Source organism: Astatotilapia calliptera, chromosome 11, assembly GCF_900246225.1.
Source record: "Astatotilapia calliptera chromosome 11, fAstCal1.2, whole genome shotgun sequence".
Taxonomy (NCBI): Eukaryota; Metazoa; Chordata; class Actinopteri; order Cichliformes; family Cichlidae; genus Astatotilapia; species Astatotilapia calliptera.
Window position 1 is genome coordinate 18512977 of NC_039312.1, and position 19292 is coordinate 18532268.

The 19292-nt window shown below is 41.3% G+C and overlaps 2 protein-coding genes across 3 annotated transcripts; both read left to right on the plus strand.

The window, feature by feature from the left end:
- The first annotated feature begins 10007 nt into the window (after positions 1-10007).
- On the plus strand, positions 10008-10959 carry fabp4b (fatty acid binding protein 4b). The gene is made up of 4 exons (XM_026185413.1): positions 10008-10196; positions 10311-10486; positions 10575-10676; positions 10813-10959. The coding sequence occupies exons 1-4, from the start codon at positions 10124-10126 to the stop codon at positions 10864-10866; spliced, it is 405 nt and encodes a 134-aa protein (XP_026041198.1). The 5' UTR covers positions 10008-10123; the 3' UTR covers positions 10867-10959.
- A 1316-nt stretch (positions 10960-12275) lies between these two features.
- fam8a1b (family with sequence similarity 8 member A1b) lies at positions 12276-17403 on the plus strand. Of its 2 annotated transcripts, none has more exons than XM_026185412.1 (8): positions 12276-12303; positions 13094-13119; positions 13227-13316; positions 13459-13957; positions 14124-14244; positions 14926-15049; positions 15995-16134; positions 16242-17403. In XM_026185412.1, exons 4-8 carry the CDS (start codon positions 13459-13461, stop codon positions 16384-16386), a joined length of 1029 nt encoding a protein of 342 aa, XP_026041197.1. In that variant the 5' UTR covers positions 12276-12303; positions 13094-13119; positions 13227-13316; the 3' UTR covers positions 16387-17403. The 2 variants fall into 2 exon arrangements, with proteins under 2 accessions (XP_026041197.1, XP_026041196.1); XM_026185411.1 differs by having other exon boundaries at positions 13227-13298.
- The last annotated feature ends 1889 nt before the right edge of the window (positions 17404-19292 follow it).

Here is a 19292-nt window from a genome sequence, read left to right on the forward strand (position 1 = left end):
GAGTGACGGGGGCTTTAAAAATATCAATGAAGTTTTGAGGGATCAAAGAGCATCATCCTAATAAAAGTGGTCTGAAACAATGATATCACATTATGAATCTATATATAAAAACAATGTATTAATTAAACATTTTAATCCATCCTGTAGAGAGCTGGAGTGACTGCAGCATAGATTCTTCTCCTGCATTATAAAGGTTGGATGGTCTATTAGCTGACTGTCTTCAACCATGTGGTTCCAGAGTGTCACTGATCAGCCAGGAGACTCCACAGTGGGCTAGCGTGTCCACGCTCTCCTGGGGAACTTCCTCCTCTAAACCTTCTGCAAACAGGTCAACAGGCAGGCAGACCTTCCAATGGAGCCATACACCCGCTGGGTGAACATTCGTCTCTCTGCAGTGCAGTGTGCAAAAAAACAGAAATTTTTTCTTAAGCTTGAGCTATAAGCAGCTATAGAAACTATAACAGCAGGTAAAGCTGCTTTGGGCGTAAAATAAGGAACACAAGGGGAACAGGGGGGCGTCTGCAGAAGTGTGATAGGGTGACCCCACTAATACAAGCGGGTCAGGGGGGCAAACTATGAAACATGGGAGATTTCAGTGCTAGCGCTACTGTGTAACTGATTCCTTTAGGCATATGTTTTTAGTTTAGGGGCATATCAAATCTTTTAGTTGGGAGGGGGGTCTCTTTCGCTGTGGAGGCATGGTTTGTCAGGGAAGGATAAATAAAAGAAGTTCTAGTTCAAAACATCAAGTGAGGGGATTCCTGTTGGGCAAATGATATTTCTATATTTATGTATTTAGATATTTATATCTCTCCAACTAAGTTCCAGGACTTGGAGAAGTCGTGCTAATGTGCAATGATGCTGTTCAGTCTAAGTTCTCTTTCACTTGTGGCCAGTGTGAATATATAAATATGTTAGAAAGAAAGAAAGAAAGAAAGAAAGAAAGAAAGAAAGAAAGAAAGAAAGAAAGAAAGAAAGAAAGAAAGAAAGAAAGAAAGTGTGTACATTATTAGACATTGTTAGACATTAGTATTGTACCTACAGTACAAAGTTTAGGTGTTTGTACTTTATTTGATGTTTTACTATTTCTCTTTGAGATATTTGTTAGTTTTCACATTGATTTCTTTCTTTTGTGTACTCAGAAGAACCCACAACAGATCTCTTATGTTTTAGGGATTTTAAATGTAGCGTTTTATGATTTTTCTGGTTTGAAAACATTCTTGTACTTTATGAGATATTTAAACTAATAAAATACTCTTGGAAAACTGTAAAATAAATAGAAACAGAACCAAAAACAGGGATGTTTGTCTTACAAGCTGACCTTTTAGTGCTTCCCACAGGGCAGTAACATGGGAATCTCACAAAATTTGGTTTATTTATACTACCCTACACTACTAAAAGTACAGTTACAGTTACTAGTTAAAATAAGGCCAACTTTACACACCTACAGCATTAAGACTCCATAATTTCAGTAGAAACAATAAAAAAAAGTCAATCATATATCACATTAAAATATTCCCATCGAACATTTTCTGCAAAGTACAATCGCTTACTCTTGATACTTTATGTGATAAAAACAATTCTTACATTCTTAACTGAACTATAAAAACCTAGAATATAAAATACTAGAAAAAATCACTTAAAAAAAGAGTTTTAACTAACTTGTAATTTTTTGCTACATTTGGCTTTCTTTTTTTTTTTTTTGGCAATTTATCTCTTAAAATGTTGTCCAAATTCTTTTGGATTTTGAGGGGTAAAAACTCACAAAAACTCATGTATTAATAAGTAATTAGATACACTTTTAGATACACTTACAGGGTTACAGGTTAAAACAATAATGTGAATGTGGGACTTACTTTATTTACTTTATGTTACTTTATTTTTGAATTTTGGTATTGCTACTTTTATTGAACAATCTCAGCACTTCTGCTGTCATGTATGTATACCATATATCATGTATATGGTGTAAAACCATATCTAATTTCTATTATATACAATTTCTATTATTGTAAAACAAAAATAGAAAGTAATATTTGTACATTTACACAAATACTACATGATAGTGCAACTTTTAGATGCCCGAATATATATATTTTCTGCTGTTTTATCCTCCACAAAGCCGGAAATTTGATGCTTATATATATCACTATATTTGCCAACAAATAAGATCAGTAGTTACCCTGCAGATAAAGTGTTTCCATATGCAATATATGGTAGGATGTGATCCAATTACAACATATCTTCCCTGCACAAAGAGCACTTTATGGTCATATTGTAAGCACATTTAATTAATAAATCTAAAATTGTTTTCTCTTGTAACAGAAATTTGGTTTAATTACTTAAAAACAAAAGTTTTAGAACCATCACCTTACCAGGCTTTTGAAAAATACACATTTAACCACAAATGAACCAAGAATAGAAAGCAGTTAAGATAAAGAAACAGGTGAATGTTAGTCTTTTCTGTCTGATGGAAGGTCTGGAAAAATGACTTGATGTTGGGATATAGCGCCTGCTCTGACATGTGCCTGACATGTCTGTTAAGGCTGTCAGCGGGAGCGCAGTGCCCCTGCTGTCTTCAATTCCAGTGCCTTGTAGAGAAGCAGCTGTTTCTCTCCTCTGTCCATCAGGTCAGTTGTTAACTTTGTACGCTGGGAGCTAGACAAGTGCGGATGAGAGCTTGATTCTATGGAGCAACTGGAGGCCAACACGCTGGTCCCAGAATGTCAGAGGGGCTTCAGTGGTGACAGATACAATGTGCGAGCTTCGGTCACTCTGTTGATGCAGTGAGCGCGGATGAGCCTTCACACCATCCCTCACACACAGATACATGCACAGACCCCCACCTAATCTCCTCTCCTTGTCATGCCTACCTTCATCCATTTCATGCATTTCCACATTCCCATACTCCCACTTGGAGGATTTATAGATCCTAACATGTGCTTAATCCAGTGCTGAAAAATACTCACAGCCTGCCTGCTCCCTTTTTGGACTGAATTTCTCATGCAAGATGCATGAACTGTGCCTTCTTGGCCTTCCAGTGACTCTGCTACATGTCAATCTGAATATATTTATGCTCACTCTTTTGCACTGTTTATGATACTATTATGGAAATAGGGCCATTATGGCAACACAAACCACTCTCCTCACACCTGACCATCAAGGTCATTCACATTAGAGCTGACATTCCTGTGGCCCATTAAACATAATTATGATTCGTCTTTTAAAAACCTTGACTTTTCACCTGCGGTATCGCAACATCTCCTCGCCCTTCCCAGTCCACTTTTGGTGACGCTGGACGTGAATGTCCTGTTCTGTTAGAGTGTGTTTGGCTTTGGCTCATTTGTGTTGTTTGACTACCATCTTTACATTTAATAACTCCAACAGCTTACCAGTCTGCCTATTGAACGTGGGCGTAACTCGGCACCGATTTCTAGAAACCCCTCTCAACCCAGTGCCAGGAAGCTAAAAGGTATAAGCAAGCATTTGTTTGAAACTGGCGTGTGCCCAGCTGCCTTCCTCAATCTTCCCTCAGGTTTCCCTTGGTGACTCTTTGTGTGCAAGAGCACGGCCTGAGTGTGCGCTGGTGTGTTTGCATGTGTTTATGTGTGTGCGACTGAGAGCGTGCAAGTGTGTTTAGGAGGTGCTGTTTCCCACAACCCTGATCTAATTCCGTGGTAACTCAATCTCCGTGTGAGCGCTTCCCGGCGAGTGTTCTCCCACCCGTCGGCCGTCTCTCCCTGGCTGGCTGAGTGGCTGAGTGTGTCTGACGGAGGCCGGCTCAGTCCCATTGGACCCCACACCCCCACCCCCTGCCCTCTCCTCTCCGCCTTCATCCTACCCTCCCTCCCATCAGGATTGATTTACTATGTCAACCGTTGGGGCTGTCGGCAGCAGCAACGCTCACAGCCGTGCCTGCGTCCTGTGCGCACACCATCCTGACATCTTATACCTGTCACTCAACAACTGCTGGAGTGAACTGTGGGTTTGTGTGCTGTATGTATGTGTCTGTTAATGTGTGTGAGATAATTTCCTCATCCATATTTGGACGATGTTTGCCCAAAGGTGTGAGCTTTGCTGCGCATTTACATTAGGTATGACATTATTATGTAAGGCAAGGAAAATGCCACCCATGCTGGTCCTCAATAGGTTGTTTGACTGAGGGAAATGTCTCCCAGACAGCTTTCATGCAACAATGTTATCCTATGGGCCACAGTTTCCTGTCTGTCCCCTCTCTTTCTGGTCAGCACCCAGGCGCTATATTGGGCAGGCCTGAGACCCATTCCCACTCCTTAACCGTAATACACCCGCCTTCTCATTCTTTACTTTCCTGTCTTTGTTGGCATCCATTCTGCTTGTACTTTTCAGATAGGTATAAGCCAGGGAGGATATGTTGACTTCCCTCTTTCTTTGTTTAGCAAAGTTTTTTTTGCCTTTTCTTTTTTCTTTTTCTTTTTTTTTTATGAGGACATCTCCTCAGGCCTCAGGTCACAATACTGACACCAGTATTTCAGTGCCAGCTGCCAATTACAGGGCTTGGAGTCGATTACAGGGCACGAACAGCATTTAGGAAAGATTCAGACAATACTTTGAACTCAATATGGACAACCTTATGTGCCTGGAAAAAAAAGAAAGAAGTGGATGACCTAAGTTACTCCTGAATAAATAAAATCTCTTTCGCTCCTTTTTCCCCCCACAATGTCGCACACTCCTGCACATAGGCCCCTCACAATTATATTGTTCATAAGGTTTACCAGAATGCTTCAAATTACCAGTTAACTTATGCAAGTTCACAATGGGGGGAAGGCAGATCACAAGACTGGTTCTCAAATAAGCGCAACAGGAGACAGCACGTGATGTCCTCACAGAGAAAGGAGGACCGCGGAGCAAGCTACTTTTAAGGCCACACATTGTGCTGCCACAGGAAAAACATTGTTTGCATATCAATGGTGTGTGTGTGTGTGTGTGTGTGTGTGTGTGTCTCTGTGTATGTGTGTCTTAAAGTGCAGGGGTGTGAGGGCTCTAATTGAAATGTATCTCCTGGTTTACATCACAAGAAACCCTCACTGACACCGGCCATATGAATTATTAGCCAAGTTAAGCTGCAGAGTCTCTGTTTCTGCATCTGTGTGCCACAAGACACGTTTGGTCATTTCTGTGGGAAATCAGTGTTTTAGAGCAAGTCTGTCTCTGAAGCTCAGCTGTCATTTTATGAGTAACTCTTTACCTCAAAAAACCTTTTCCAAAGTGTTTTTGGTCACTTACATGCAGTTTTATTTTCCCTTCCCAGTGCAGTTTCAAATAAAATCTGATTAGGAATGGGTATAACCACCAAAAATGTTATACATAATAGAGAAACTGAAAAGAGCCAATTTATGATGTGTCACAAGTTTATCAAAAAAGGAGAGAAAAAAAGTTGTCTTTTTTTAAGAGCCGGCTCCTTTCCCAGTGGATGCTCTGTGCCAGCTGTCTGCTCTGCAGTAAAGTACTGCTTTCCCAAGCTCTGACCTGTGGGAAAATCTGTTGTGGCCAGTAATTGATTCCGCCCTGCCAGCCCCATTACTCTCCACTGCAGTCAAACTGCCAGTGATCTGCAGAAAGCCTGTTAGCACAGCACCCCTTATTCTTTCTCTTCCCACTCACACAAGCATGAATCACAATCCAAGCAAGTCCGACTGTTACATCCAGTGTTGTTTCTTTTTTGCTGTCATTTTTCCCTATAATTCACATATTTTCTTCATTAATTTTCTTTCAATCCATTCTTAATTCATTATTATTCTTTTCTAATTTTCAAGTTATAATTGATTAGTTGTACCAGTAGGCTTTATTCTATGCTATGACAACAATGTAAATATGCTAGAAGAAATGGATGGTAATCTCCCTGAACGTGCCCTCTCCCTCAGAGCTAGTCATGAAATATTAACTGCAGTCATCTGTTGAGATGGTTGAGTTGCTTGTCACTGCCTAACACTAGCCACATGTCTAAATAAAGGTAAGTGTTCCCCCCTTCCAATTAATCTTCAATTAGGGCTCTTGCTCTGTGCTGTTGCATCTGTGTTTCCTAGTCTCGCATCAGCGGGAGGGGTATTGAGTGTGTGTATGTGTGTAAGTATATGAGGGGGGCTTTCATGAGGATTATGAGGTTCGCAGGACGTGTATTCACATGATGGTTGTTTTGCTCTTCTAAGCGTCCCCACTTTTTCCACATGAACTAAATGGCAACACTCTGAACACAGGCTATTTAAACCTTTGGCAGAAAAGGTCACAATAGTCTTAGAAATAATTGCTCAGACTTAGAAAGACATAAGTGGCCTCAAGCCAGTGATTCTCATGACTCTGTGGCAGGCTTTATATAACTACCAGCTGAGGGGTGCACTTTCCCATGTTGTAAGGGGTCAGGAGGCCACCCTCTAAGCTCTGTGGCAGTTGTTTTTCACACAAGAATTTCAACCCACTGTTGGATGATCTAAGAGAGCATAAAAGAGGAGCAGAGAACTGTACAGTATGCATCACTTTAGCTCCTGGTGACCCCTCCACCCACTGCACTCTGCACCCGGTGGCTGTGCCCCATGGGCAGCTCTCCCTGCACCTCTCTCTGTATTGACAGAACAAGTAGTGTCTGTGTGAGAGGCAGCCCCATGTCCCCCTCCCATCCCTCTCCTGCTCCTCTGTCGGTGTGCAAACCAGAAGCCTGAGGCGCAGGGAGCGTGTGGGATGAAGAGATGAGAGAGAAGATCAAAGCAGGAAGCATGAAAAAGCTCAAAGCACACAAGCGAGAGGCACCTCACTGACCCCTGCCACACACACTCAAACTCACACACATGCAGACACACACACACACATACACTCTTCATTTTGGCTGTGCAGAACAGTCGGTAACCAGCCTCTGGTTCCCCTAGCAGCCGTGTAAAAAGGCAAAGAGGAGAGGGCACATCACTCGGGCCGTGTGAGCCGTTCAGCAGATGATCTGGACCTGCTGGGAACCTGACCTAAAGTGGTGCCCCCTGTTGGTGCCAAAGGTGTGGCACACACTGAATGTGGGCTGTACTTACTTCTTGCTCATCAGGTATTTTACATTTTTATCAAAAAAAGGAGAGAAAATTAAAAAAAAAATGTGCAAAAATCTCTTTTAATTAAGTGGGTTTCTTTACTAGCTATGAATTTGTTGTAGTCTCTAGACATATTTTCATTGTCAGAATTTGACCCTTACAGATGAAAACAAACAAAAAAAAAAATCAGTCACTCAAAGGTTTGGATTCACAGACAAAACTCCTACGAGCGTTTCACTCATTTCTATGTGAGGGAAATTTAGCCCCTATACCTCAGACAAAAGCTTACCTGGAATAGAAAAGACAATTTAGGCTTAAAAGAAGGGAATATGATCAAATGTACACAGAGTAGAAGAAGTGAAAAGACTTCCTTGATGTGGAACATGTCACTACTCTGCTGGACTCTCACGGCACTCAACATGATCAGCTGTGACCCCAGTTTTACCTGCTGCCATATAAAGTTGTCGTTTGGGTTTTAAACCATCCCAGTCAGACTGGCAAACTCCTCCTTGGCCCTGAGGATCCTCTCTCCATTATTCATGAGTCCTCAGGTTGGACCCTGGGAACAAGCTGAACGAGGCCCTGTGTCAATACGAAACACTGGCCGCCACAATGGGCTCTGCCTCCAACTACACTGTTGACAGACACCAACACAAAGGAGCTGAAAGGGGTCCCCCTCCGTTCTCACACACACTGAAGAATGAGTCAGTGTGCTGCCGCTCAGAGCTGTGTTTGTACAGTATATACAGCTTTTGTTCATGGTCACTGTTCTCCCATCAATGGGGGCTGAAGTGTTGATGAAAACCAGAAGGAAAGGACTTCTCTGTGGATGCCGGCGAGAGTTCATGTTCATTAGGTGACCACTGTGCCTACTGGATGGCACCTGTATGTATGCGGAGAAACCCCAGGTGATGGGACATACTGGGACATTACGTGATGCATCACATCATTACTGTCTGTCACTGAAGTTAATAATAAAGTGATTCCTGGAGACCATGAAATCTAATATTGCAGCCATGTGACAGTCCCATTACAGATGTTCTATCTATAGCATGTATTCATTCCAGCATCGCTGATTTTAATCAATCACAAACTAACGAAATGGCTAAAAGACAAAATCGCTTCTTCTGTGATTTAGAGCAAGTTTTTTTTTTCCCACTGACCCACTTTTTGTTTTATATTCAGTTAATATAAAAGTGTTCTCATACTGTGCTAGGTATCATCTTGAAGCCAAAAACTGCCTGATGGCCTGCCTGTTTTATTCCACTACCAAAACTCACAAGATTCTTCTTTTTTTACGAGTTTATACTTAAGCAACCATTTCATACCTTGCAGGCAGTCACTACCAAAACTCACAAGATTCTTCTTTTTTTACGAGTTTATACTTAAGCAACCATTTCATACCTTGCAGGCAGTAACAAATCCGTTTTATGTGATTTCACAACACGCCACTTGTGAAATTTAACGATTGGAGGAGGTCATAGGAGAATGAAACAGCAGTCCACATAGATGTGCCACAGGGCACTCATCTGATCTGAAGCTGTTTTGGCTTTGAGCAGCTCCAGTCTGTATCTTAGCCGTTCCCACCGCCGTTTGGTCATCTTCAGACATTTGTCAGCGGCACTAATATTAGCCCAAAATATTTAGTGAAAATGTAAAAACTTAGCTTTCTTTTGCTCTTTGATGAAAAAAATACTTTATTTTAATCACTCTGTACTTTTGTGCAAAATACTGGCCTCCACAGAGGGGTTTTAAAAAAAGATAAGTAAATACATATGCTGGGTGAATAAATCCTTGTCTACTAAGAATGAAACATAGAACCTGTACTATACTATACTGGTTGAACTGGGATTAGTTTGCTTCTCTCTTTTGCATTGTCATACTTCACTTTGACATGTGTGGTATTTTGAGTTGCCTTTGCTCAGATATAAAGCGTACTGTAGTCTGCTGCTGAAACCACTAGGGGGCAGTACATTACAGTACCATCTCTTGAAGCTGAAGAAAAATGAAGCTGTAGTCAATCAGATCCATTGAGAACATTTCTGATGAGGCTTCAGTGAACAGCAGACAGATCAGCTGAAGGACCATATGCATCTCTCAGGTCATGTGTCAGGTCTTTGCAGGATTTTTTTCCTGTTTCTTACTGACTTTCAGACACTGTTCATCTGCTGTAGAAAGTATTTCAGGCCTGTCTGCTTGTCGTACAGCATACCCGGATGTACCAAGTTTTTGTGCCAAACACCTTCCTGGTGTAAAGATTGTATGTTATGCTCTTTTTTTAGAAAGACTACTTAGAAATGATAGGTCTGGCTCCTTGGAAGCAAATTATGAAGTACTATTGTATGTCGAAAAGATATATGAGCAAATAAATGTTGACCCCCCCCCCCGACCTTATAAATTTGCCTGATAATGCACTTTCACACAAATTGTTCTGTCTGCACCTCTAACACAGAATTAGCCCTTTTAAAGTATTAACTGCTGTTCACATGGCGCCACCTACTGCTTAAAGTCAACATAACTATACAACTACAAAGTAAAGAATTGTGTCGGAATCTATTTTCCAATTTACCATTCTGTTGCAGTTGTGGGAAAATTCACTGAAATATAACACGTTATATTAGCAGTTTCACAATAAATCTCTAATAGGATAAGTTTAATGTAAAAAAAGCAAAACATCTTCTTTTCTACATATAAATAATACTTTTAAACATTTAAATGATATTTATTTTTTAGTATTTATTCAGGAGTATTTAGGTGTCTAAGTTAACGCTTTTTAACCCCCTTTTACTTCCGTTTTATTGCTGAAGTCAGTAAACCCAGGATAAGCTACACATTTCACTTCTATCAAACACTTAATCAAAATCAGATGAAATCTGATTTAAAGCCACGCCCCTAATCTGCTGATTTCCAAGGCAACCACGGCACCTGCTCTTGATTGGTGGGCCCGAATCAAACGCGTGCTCAATCAAGCTACAAATAGGCAATTTTCACAACTTCTCGGTCCCTTCGCCTTTCATCAGCAGAGGATTCAAGTATTCTTTGTCTGCAGCCCAAACGTCAGCTTCACCTTCACCATCATGGTTGAGCAGTTTGTTGGAAACTGGACTCTTGTTAACAGCGACAAGTTTGATGACTACATGAAAGCAGTCGGTAAGCTTGTTCATTTTGTGTGGTTTTTTTTTGTTTTTTTTTTTATTAAAACGATGCACGCTGTTATCTGTTGTATTTTAACAGTTTACTAATTGGATCCTTCCTGTGTTGTAGGCGTAAATTACACCACTCGGCAAATGGGAATCCTTGCAAAGCCTAACGTGGTGATCAGCATGGGTGATGATGGGTTTATCACACTAAAGTCTGTGACTACATTCAAGACCACGGAGTTCAAGTTCAAGCTGAATGAGGAATGCGACGAGGACACTGCTGACGGCAGAGCCACCAAGGTGGGTCATCCCAGGTCCAGCCAGACTTTATTTTACACACATTTTAAGGTCTTACTAAAGCCCTCTCTATAAACTTTCCTAATTTCAGACCACCATGACAATTGAGGATGGCAAACTCGTGCAGAAACAGGCTTGGGATGGAAAGACGACAAGAATTGAGCGAGCAATTGAGGATGGAAAACTAATAGCTGTAAGTAACTGATGGTTTATCTGTGCCATTAAAGCTGTTTGCTCTTTATATGCAGTCTGCATGCCTAACATGGCGCTTTTGCTGCTCTACAGCTTTAAGTGAATGAATGTCTGACCTTTGAACCCTGTCTCAACAGAAATGTTACATGGATGATGTTGTTGCAGTGAGGACCTATAAGAAAGTAGCTTAATGCACTCTTTGTGAAGAGTTCCTGTTCCTCTGTTCCTTCAAGACTGTGCGCTACTGCCAAACATGCCAATAAAGTTTAAACTGTGACACTTCACTCTGTCTGACTCTTACTACAAAGTCTTGTACTTGTGAAGCATCAGGTGCACATTTACTGACTCTAATGTGACTCTGGTGCATAAACTCAAATGTCACATGCTACTCACCCATGCAATTCAACATCCTTTACCTATGGGGGTTTAAATGATTGACAATGTGTGCAGCTCATGTCCTACTAAAAATTTACAGTGGAGCCAGTTTGTCTCCATTTCTAACACTACTTTCAAAGCCAGACTAATTCCCTTCAGTTTAACAGATTGCACTTTAAAAGGCATTTTCAATATGGCTGGTTCAATTCCAAGAATTACATTATAGACTGTATCAATACAGCATGTCCTGCATCCAGATGCCTATCACTATGCAAACGTGCATCCTCTACTAAAAATGCTGTGCCAGCTGCACATCAGGTCAAAGTTAAGGGTGCAAAATTAAGGAAATACCTCCCTGTATAGCTGCACTAGTTTAATGTTCGTAGCTGGCATGACCTGCAGTTACCTTCTAAACTGTTTAGATAAACCTTTTAAAGCAAGAAACCTGATTGGCTTAAACACACATCTGATCTTGAAGCTAGAGGGGAAGGGGGTTACAAAGGCCTTTTGTTTAAACAAAGGGAAGGAAAGCTCCTAAAATCAGAGTAGCCCTCATATGACAAGGTGAGAAGGCCAAATCCCTGCTTGCAGTTGGAGCAGTGACCTAGTCTTGGTTGCATGGATGCAAAATTCAAGTGAGTGCACATAAGTTTTAATTAGGGTCCTTTAGAGCACTACACTGAGGTATAAATCCTCAAAGATTTCCAGGCTGTAGTGAATGGTTGTGGCCCCAGGTGGTGGTCAAGCAACAATGAGTATTGACTAATGACAAGCTGCTTTGTTTTGTCAAGTGCCATGTTATGTAAGATGGTGCCATATGCACACAAATGTTTTTGGTGCTTTGCCTGCACAAAGAATGTGTTGTGGAGCATTTACTTATATTTTTAAAATACATGCTCAGATATAAATATAAGGTATGCGGTGAAACCTGAGGTCCTACCAGCTCAAAAAAACAAAACAAAACCCTACAGATTAAGCATGCTTATGGTGTTGTGTGGGTGCCAGCTTTAAGAAGCATACTTCCTTTGAAATTGCTTAGCTCCCTTAAACACAATGACATGATCAGCTGCTAAATTCTTTTGTTCTTTTGTTCATTAAGAAAGGATGTGGTAGCTGTGTGCACACCAATACTGTAACAATTATTCCATTTCTCTTTTATTTAAGAAAAGCAGCCTGTTGATTGTGATGGAATAATCTCAATAGCGAAAGGTGGTTTCAGGTCCTACAAGGATCTCCTTCATCAGCATGAAGCTGTAAGAAATGACATTATTTACTGTTACACAATAAATCGTGATTCTAAAATTTGGGACATTCTGTAAAATGGGAATAAAAACAGAATGCAATGATTTGCAAATCTTGCACACAGAACACATATCGTATGTATCAGCTGACTCATTTTACCATTTGTTTCATGATGATGAGGCTGCAAAATGTTTTCAATTAAAATAACATCTGAATCAGTTCATCAGTGGGACTCTTTTACTGTGAAGCCATGCTGTTGTGATAGATGCAGTATGTGGTTTGGCATTGTCTTGCTGGAAAACATGTCACCTTGATGGGAGCATATGTTGATCTAAAACCTGCAAGTGCCTTTCCATAGGCATTGATGCACCCAATTCCTGCACAGCAGGGTTTTAAAATCAGTCCTGATGACAAGCACTCACTCCTCTTTAGTCCAGAGGACATGGTGTGCATGCTTTCCAAAAAAGTTTTAAATTTTGATGGGTCTGACCACAGACACGTTTTCTACCTGCCCTCAGTTCATTTTAAATGAGCTCTTTCTAGAGAAGATCCAGATTTCTAGATGGCTTCTTTATTGCATCATACATTTGTAACCACCATTTGTGGATGGCAGGGTGAACTTTGTCCACACTTTCATTTTGAATAAAATATATGTTTATGATTTTGCAAATCAATGCATTCTGCTTTTATTTTACACACACAACTTTTTTGGAACTAGGCTTGTATTTGCAGTCATCTTATGTAGTCTCATGTATTCATGTAGTTAATCTCATAAGTTCTATAACAATGTGATAATTACAGATGCAGTTATCCGAGAAAATCCAGAAGTAAGTCCTGAAAATCTTTTGCTGCCGTACTTTCTCATTTGAATATTAAATTGTGTGAACTCGAAGACCCCAAATGTCTCACTATCACTGCAACTTCTACCTCGCAGATATGCTGCACCCTTGTGGTTGATTCCCGTAATAGCAGGCAACTATCGGGCGGCACCACTACATCCTGCTAGGTGGAGAGGGGAGGAGGGGTAACAGTTTAACGTGAATTATAAATAGAGATTTTTTTTGATTTTTTTAAATTGAAAAATATTATTCAATTTATTTGAATCCATAACATCGCATATCTTTACAATATCTCTATCTTGACACGTATTTATTTTCTTCGTCCAGATGACGTTACGTGACGCAACGCGATCAAACATGGCCGACAAAGAAAACAGAAGTATGGATGTCGATAAGAGAAAGAATAAACCTTGTGGTAGTGAAGTTAAGCCATTATCTGACGAAGTTACCCAAAGAAAAGACAACCGGGGCAGCACTGACGGCAAGAAGGACGCCGAAGAAAGCCGTGCCACGACACGATACTGCGAGAAACTACAGGCATGGATGTGGCAGTACTACAGTGGATATGTGAACTGGCAAAGCTGGCTAGCAGCGTCAGCCATGTCCTACCCTTACTGTTTACAGCCACCTAACGGGACTTCGACCGTTCTTGATATCAACTCCCAGCACTGGCATAATAATCCGTTTGGTCTTCCGTTGCCTCCTTACCCACCCGCGGCCGGCTCCTCGAGCGGCCGTGCAGGTGAAACCATCGTCGGGGCAGCAGTGCCTGCTCAGCCGCAGCAGCAGCAGCAGGCGAGGGAGAATGGAAATGCACCGAGACCAGGTAAAAGCTGCTACAGACAGTATAACCATATCCGATTTTTCCTAACTCCAAGGGTCACTACATTTGAGGGTTATGATGACCCTCTGGGACTGAGCGCCTTTAAAAACAATTGAAAGGCAGTCCGGCATCCCTTAATAAAACAAACTTCTTTGCTTCTTTTCTCCAGGCCGAGAGTACAGTATTCCTTCTCCTCTCCAAAGACTAATGGCTGAGATGGTGGATTTCTTCATATTGTTTTTCATCAAAGCAACTATAATCATCAGTATTATGCACCTTAGTGGAATCAAGTGAGTTTGTGTATTTATGCCATCCATCCATCCATTCGCTTCCGCTTATCCTTTTCAGGGTCGCGGGAGCCTATCCCAGCTGTCATAGGGTGAAAGGCGGGGTACACCCTGGACAGGTCGCCAGTCTGTCGCAGGGCTAACACATAGGGACAGACAACCATTCACACTCACTTGCACATTCACACCTAGTGGCAATTTGGATTATCCAATTAACCTATCCCCACAAGCTGCATGTCTTTGGACTTTAATGGTAAATGGCCTGTATTTATATAGCGCTTTACTAGTCCCTAAGGACCCCAAAGCGCTTTACATATCCAGTCATCCACCCATTCACACACACATTCACACACTGGTGATGGCAAGCTACATTGTAGCCACAGCCACCCTGGGGCGCACTGACAGAGGCGAGGCTGCCAGACACTGGCGCCACCGGGCCCTCTGACCACCACCAGTAGGCAACGGGTGAAGTGTCTTGCCCAAGGACACAACGACCGAGACTGTCCAAGCCGGGCTCGAACCAGCAACCTTCCGATTACAAGGCGAACGCCCAACTCTTGAGCCACGATCGCCCCTTGTGTATTTATGTTTTTCTAAATTTTTTTATTTTTATCCCTTCAAGAAGGAGACTCGTAATCAGACTAAGACATTCTTTAAACCTGTATCGTTTCATTCACTTTTCAGAGATGTTTCCAAGTTCGCCATGCATTTTATAGTGGAGGAAATCGATGAAGACACATCGATGGAGGAGCTGCAGAAAATGATGCTTGTTGCTCTTGTGTATCGGATATTAGTTTGTTTTTATGAGGTGAGTGGACACGGAGAAGTTTTATGCTGTTATCTGGAGTCTTGACTAGGATGTTGGTCTTAAGGGTACAGCTGCTAGGGGAACCAGGGGCTGTCGTACTCCTAAGTATTTTGCTCTGTGTGTAATTCCGTCTTCCAACAAACTGTGTTCTCATAACCTTAGAGCGTCTCCATTAAAATGGGCAGGTGCCAGTTTGTCAGTGCAATAACATACAAAAACCTACATAAACTTGTTTATTCATTCCTGATTTTGTCACAGTCCCTTACTGTCAGCTGATTTGACATGCGACCCTCTTGTCTTTGGACAGCTGCCACTAAGCCGGCTACACAACAGCAACAGCGGGTTATAAGCTAACATTATGCCAGCTAATGTTAGGCTCAATTTTCCTAAAAGTCACACTTTCGCTCTGATAAACAGTTTGATTACACATCTCACGTCATATGAGGGTCTGGTTGGTAAGTGTCCGAGTCCAACAGTGTTACATTTACTTCAAAGAAAGTTTCACTAACTCTGACTAACAGCAGCTAATGGAGGCTAACAGCAGCTAGCAGTGGCAAAACCAGCAAGAAAAAGTCTGAGATATCAACTCACCTCAGTGTCGCTGTCGTCAGTCAAAAGTGAGCTTCACTGACTCATTGACTCTTATCGGAGTCCTTTCACAAAGTTTTACAGCCTCCTCCAACATAAATGGACTACAACACCAGCATATCAACAGCTTAGGTAGCAGACTGAAAGCTTCCACTCACTACAGACGAACAGCAGCCAGAGTTGTTTGTTCTACCGTGGCCACCGTACTTAGAGTTAAGCACTTAAGGAAGAAGACTGAACTCAGTCGACTGCAATTTGCTGACATCTAGCAGTGATATTTTACCGACCGTAACTTGTTAAATTGTTTGTGGAAAATGTATTTTATGTTTGGTAGCTGATACACGTTTCTCTTTTTAGATCATATGCATTTGGGGAGCAGGAGGAGCCACTCCCGGAAAGTTTCTCATTGGACTCAGAGTCGTGACATGTGACTCATCAGTTCTGGTTCAGCCTAACAGGGTTCTTGTCGTGCCAGCAACTAATGTCTCTCTTTCTGCGTGAGTATTTATTTATTTATTTTTTAAAGATTATCCATCAGAAGTCACAGCGTGCATGCAAACAGCCTCACATCACATAACGGTACTGTTTCTGTCTCCCTCTTCAGATCGACTGTTCGAGCCTTGAATAAGAACTTTTCCATTGCCTTCTTCTTCCCAGCCTTCATCACTCTTCTGTTCTTCCAGCACAACAGGACTGTGTATGATATGGTTGCTGGTACAATTGTTGTCAAGCGATCCAGGGTCAGATGATGCTGCACAGAAGAATGGCCCCACAATAACTCTGAACAGGCACTGAGTGACAATTTGTTTTCTTTTTAAAAATATAACGTCGACTGAACTCAGACACCTCCCTTTCAAGGTATTGTCAGAGCACAAGAGAATCGGGATGGTTGCATTGAGTTTGAGACACACCAATATGAACTGTTTCAATTTGGATTTGTTGTGTTTCTGACACACACACTGTATTTCTGCACGTATGTCTACATGCTGCTTTCAGAATCAGGTCCTGTGCAAGGAAAAAATGATGGTATCTGCTAAGTTTTTATTGACAGAAGATTTGCTTCCTTTTTAAAATTGTCTTTCAAGATTAAGGGTGACTGTCTAACTTGGCTAACTCAGTATTTAAAGTTTCAGTAGACAAGGAAACCAGAGAAGACAGGATTTTATTTAAAAGAACAGCCAGAATATGAAGATTAAAGAGCCCTTTTCTTGCACCTTTTTTTGTTCTGTTTAACCACCCCCACTTTAAAAAAAAAAAAATCTAAAATAATATTAATAATAATATATAATAACATTTTGCACTGCTCACATGATCTGGTATGAAAGGCAACAAGATTAGAGGCAACAAATCTCTAATGCACGAACATTTCCCCTTTTAAGGAGGCACAGAGTCTAGGAGATAGATATGTAAGTTTCTGTCCCATCTAAAGGTGCTGACAGTGTCTCAGCAGCAGCTTAACCAGGCATTAACAAGTGCTCATGTCATTTTTCCAAGCGTTTATTTTCTAGTCATTTCCTGGGGGATGTGCGTTGTGATTGGCCAAGGTCTACTGGGGCAAATTTTTTATTTTATTATTTTTTTTAAAAACTTGAAGACAGAGCTGGGAGAAGGTGCAAGACTCTAGTTTCCTTTCCATCTGCTTGAGTTATTATGCAGTGTTTTTTTTTTTTTTAAACATTTTGCCTGCAACAAGTTTAAGTTGCTAATCCTGCATTAATGAGATTACGCCATCAAGTATGTCTTTGTATTAAATACGTACCCTCAGACTTGTATGCTCAGACTCAAAATTTTTGATCATTGCTCACAGTGGGAATCATGCATTAATGATAACGTGTGATTATTGCTGCTTTGTAATAGCTGATTGTAGTCTTATCATTAGCACTAACATTTGGGAGAAATTGAAGCAGAGGAGTAACAAATGGAAAAACACCACATGGCTGGATGGATGGATGATACCACAATATGCAAAATGCCCTATGATCTGTGCAAAGGTGATTGAAGCTGCCGTGGAATCAAAACCACTTAAGATCTTATGATAATTCCTACTAATTGGCCTAATTTAATAACAGATGGCATTATCAAGTGTTTACACATTTAATTATGAGAGCTTATAGAGTAAATGTACTGTGACAATTTCTGCTAAAAAAAATGCATTAATGGACATTTTCTACTCCAGTTTCCTTGATCAAAGACACTGTTAAGCATTTTTTTCTGTGTGCTAAAGTACCAAAAATGCCTGCTAGATGTGCTGTGATGAAATCTACTGTGTAACTTGATGACAATCTGTAAATGGGCCGACTTCAGTCGTGAGAGGATTACACTGTGTAAAAATGGCAGCTTACTGATCCTATTTTTCTTATTAATAAGACTTTGGCTCCACCTGTTGTACATCTGTTGGTCTTGCAGACATCAGGCTTCTGCCTCTTGTGATGAATCACAGAGATCACTACATGGTAACATGCCTACATTTGTCTCTTTGTGATTTTCATTCATCCTCGCCGAGAACCAATCGCTGTGTGCCCGTGACATGAATCAATCCGACTCTAACAGCAGCTTGACTCAGCTTGTTTTTGAGACGTTTCTCCCATGCTTAGACTTTTCTGGCATGTCACATGTGCTCCGAGGGGACTGTGGAAGCGCCAAGTGTTGGCAACTGTTGACATGGTGATTGTGTTAGGCCCACTAAGTGGCAGTTTCAGCTGACAGCCACAGATGGTACTCCCAGATTACAGAGCGACTCCCCGCCCCCCCTCACATGCGGCTGCCATGCATCATGCCATAGGGAATAGAAAAATGTAGCTTATTGTTGTGAAGAAAGTGTGGGCAGACACTGCCCACGAGTATCACTGTGCTATATTCTGATGAGTGAGTGTAGCTCAGTTTGGAGTTGAAGCGTTTTTTGTAATTGATTTTATTATTGACATCTTCTGGCTCGCATCCAAAAAAAAGAGTGCAAGAGACAGATTTTAGGAAAGCTCAAGGGGACATTTATCCCCGTAGTTAATGGCAAATTTTTGTGTTTAACTTCTTAATATTTTACAAAACCTCTCAGCTGCCGAAGTAAATGAAGACCTTGCAATCGCTTGTAGTTAGAAATACTCCTGGCATTAGTATGTAAATCCCACTGATGATCGCCTACATTTCCATAAATGGAAATGTGCCACTAAGCATGGAAGTGCTGGAAGAGATTCCTCATGTAGCCTTGTAAAAATAAATTTAAATATCAATTTTTAAAACATGAAAGGAAATAATGGAGGTTAGAGGAGGTGAGCTGGGTGCAAAAATGTATCGCTCATAGTATATTTATGTTGTCATGCCCTGCTTCAGAAATCTACTTCCTACCTGTCACATGCCATTCGTTATCAACCTGATGTGTCCAGCCTGAGTTCCTGCCACTCTGTCTGGCTCTTTTAACAAGGAAGTCATGTACAGGCTCACGGATTTCTCAGACAGCCATGTACAAGCCAGAAGGAATGAAGTAAACAGTCTGGGCTCAACTAGACTAAAATATTCCCTAAGTTTGTGTCCTTACACTCATTATTTGGTCATTAGATCCTCCGCAGTGGCAGGTGGTGCTGCTGCTCTTCACACACAGACAACAGCAGCAGGCTCCAGGTGTTTTGAAGTCGTGAAAAGGTGCTGTGGGCTGAAATAG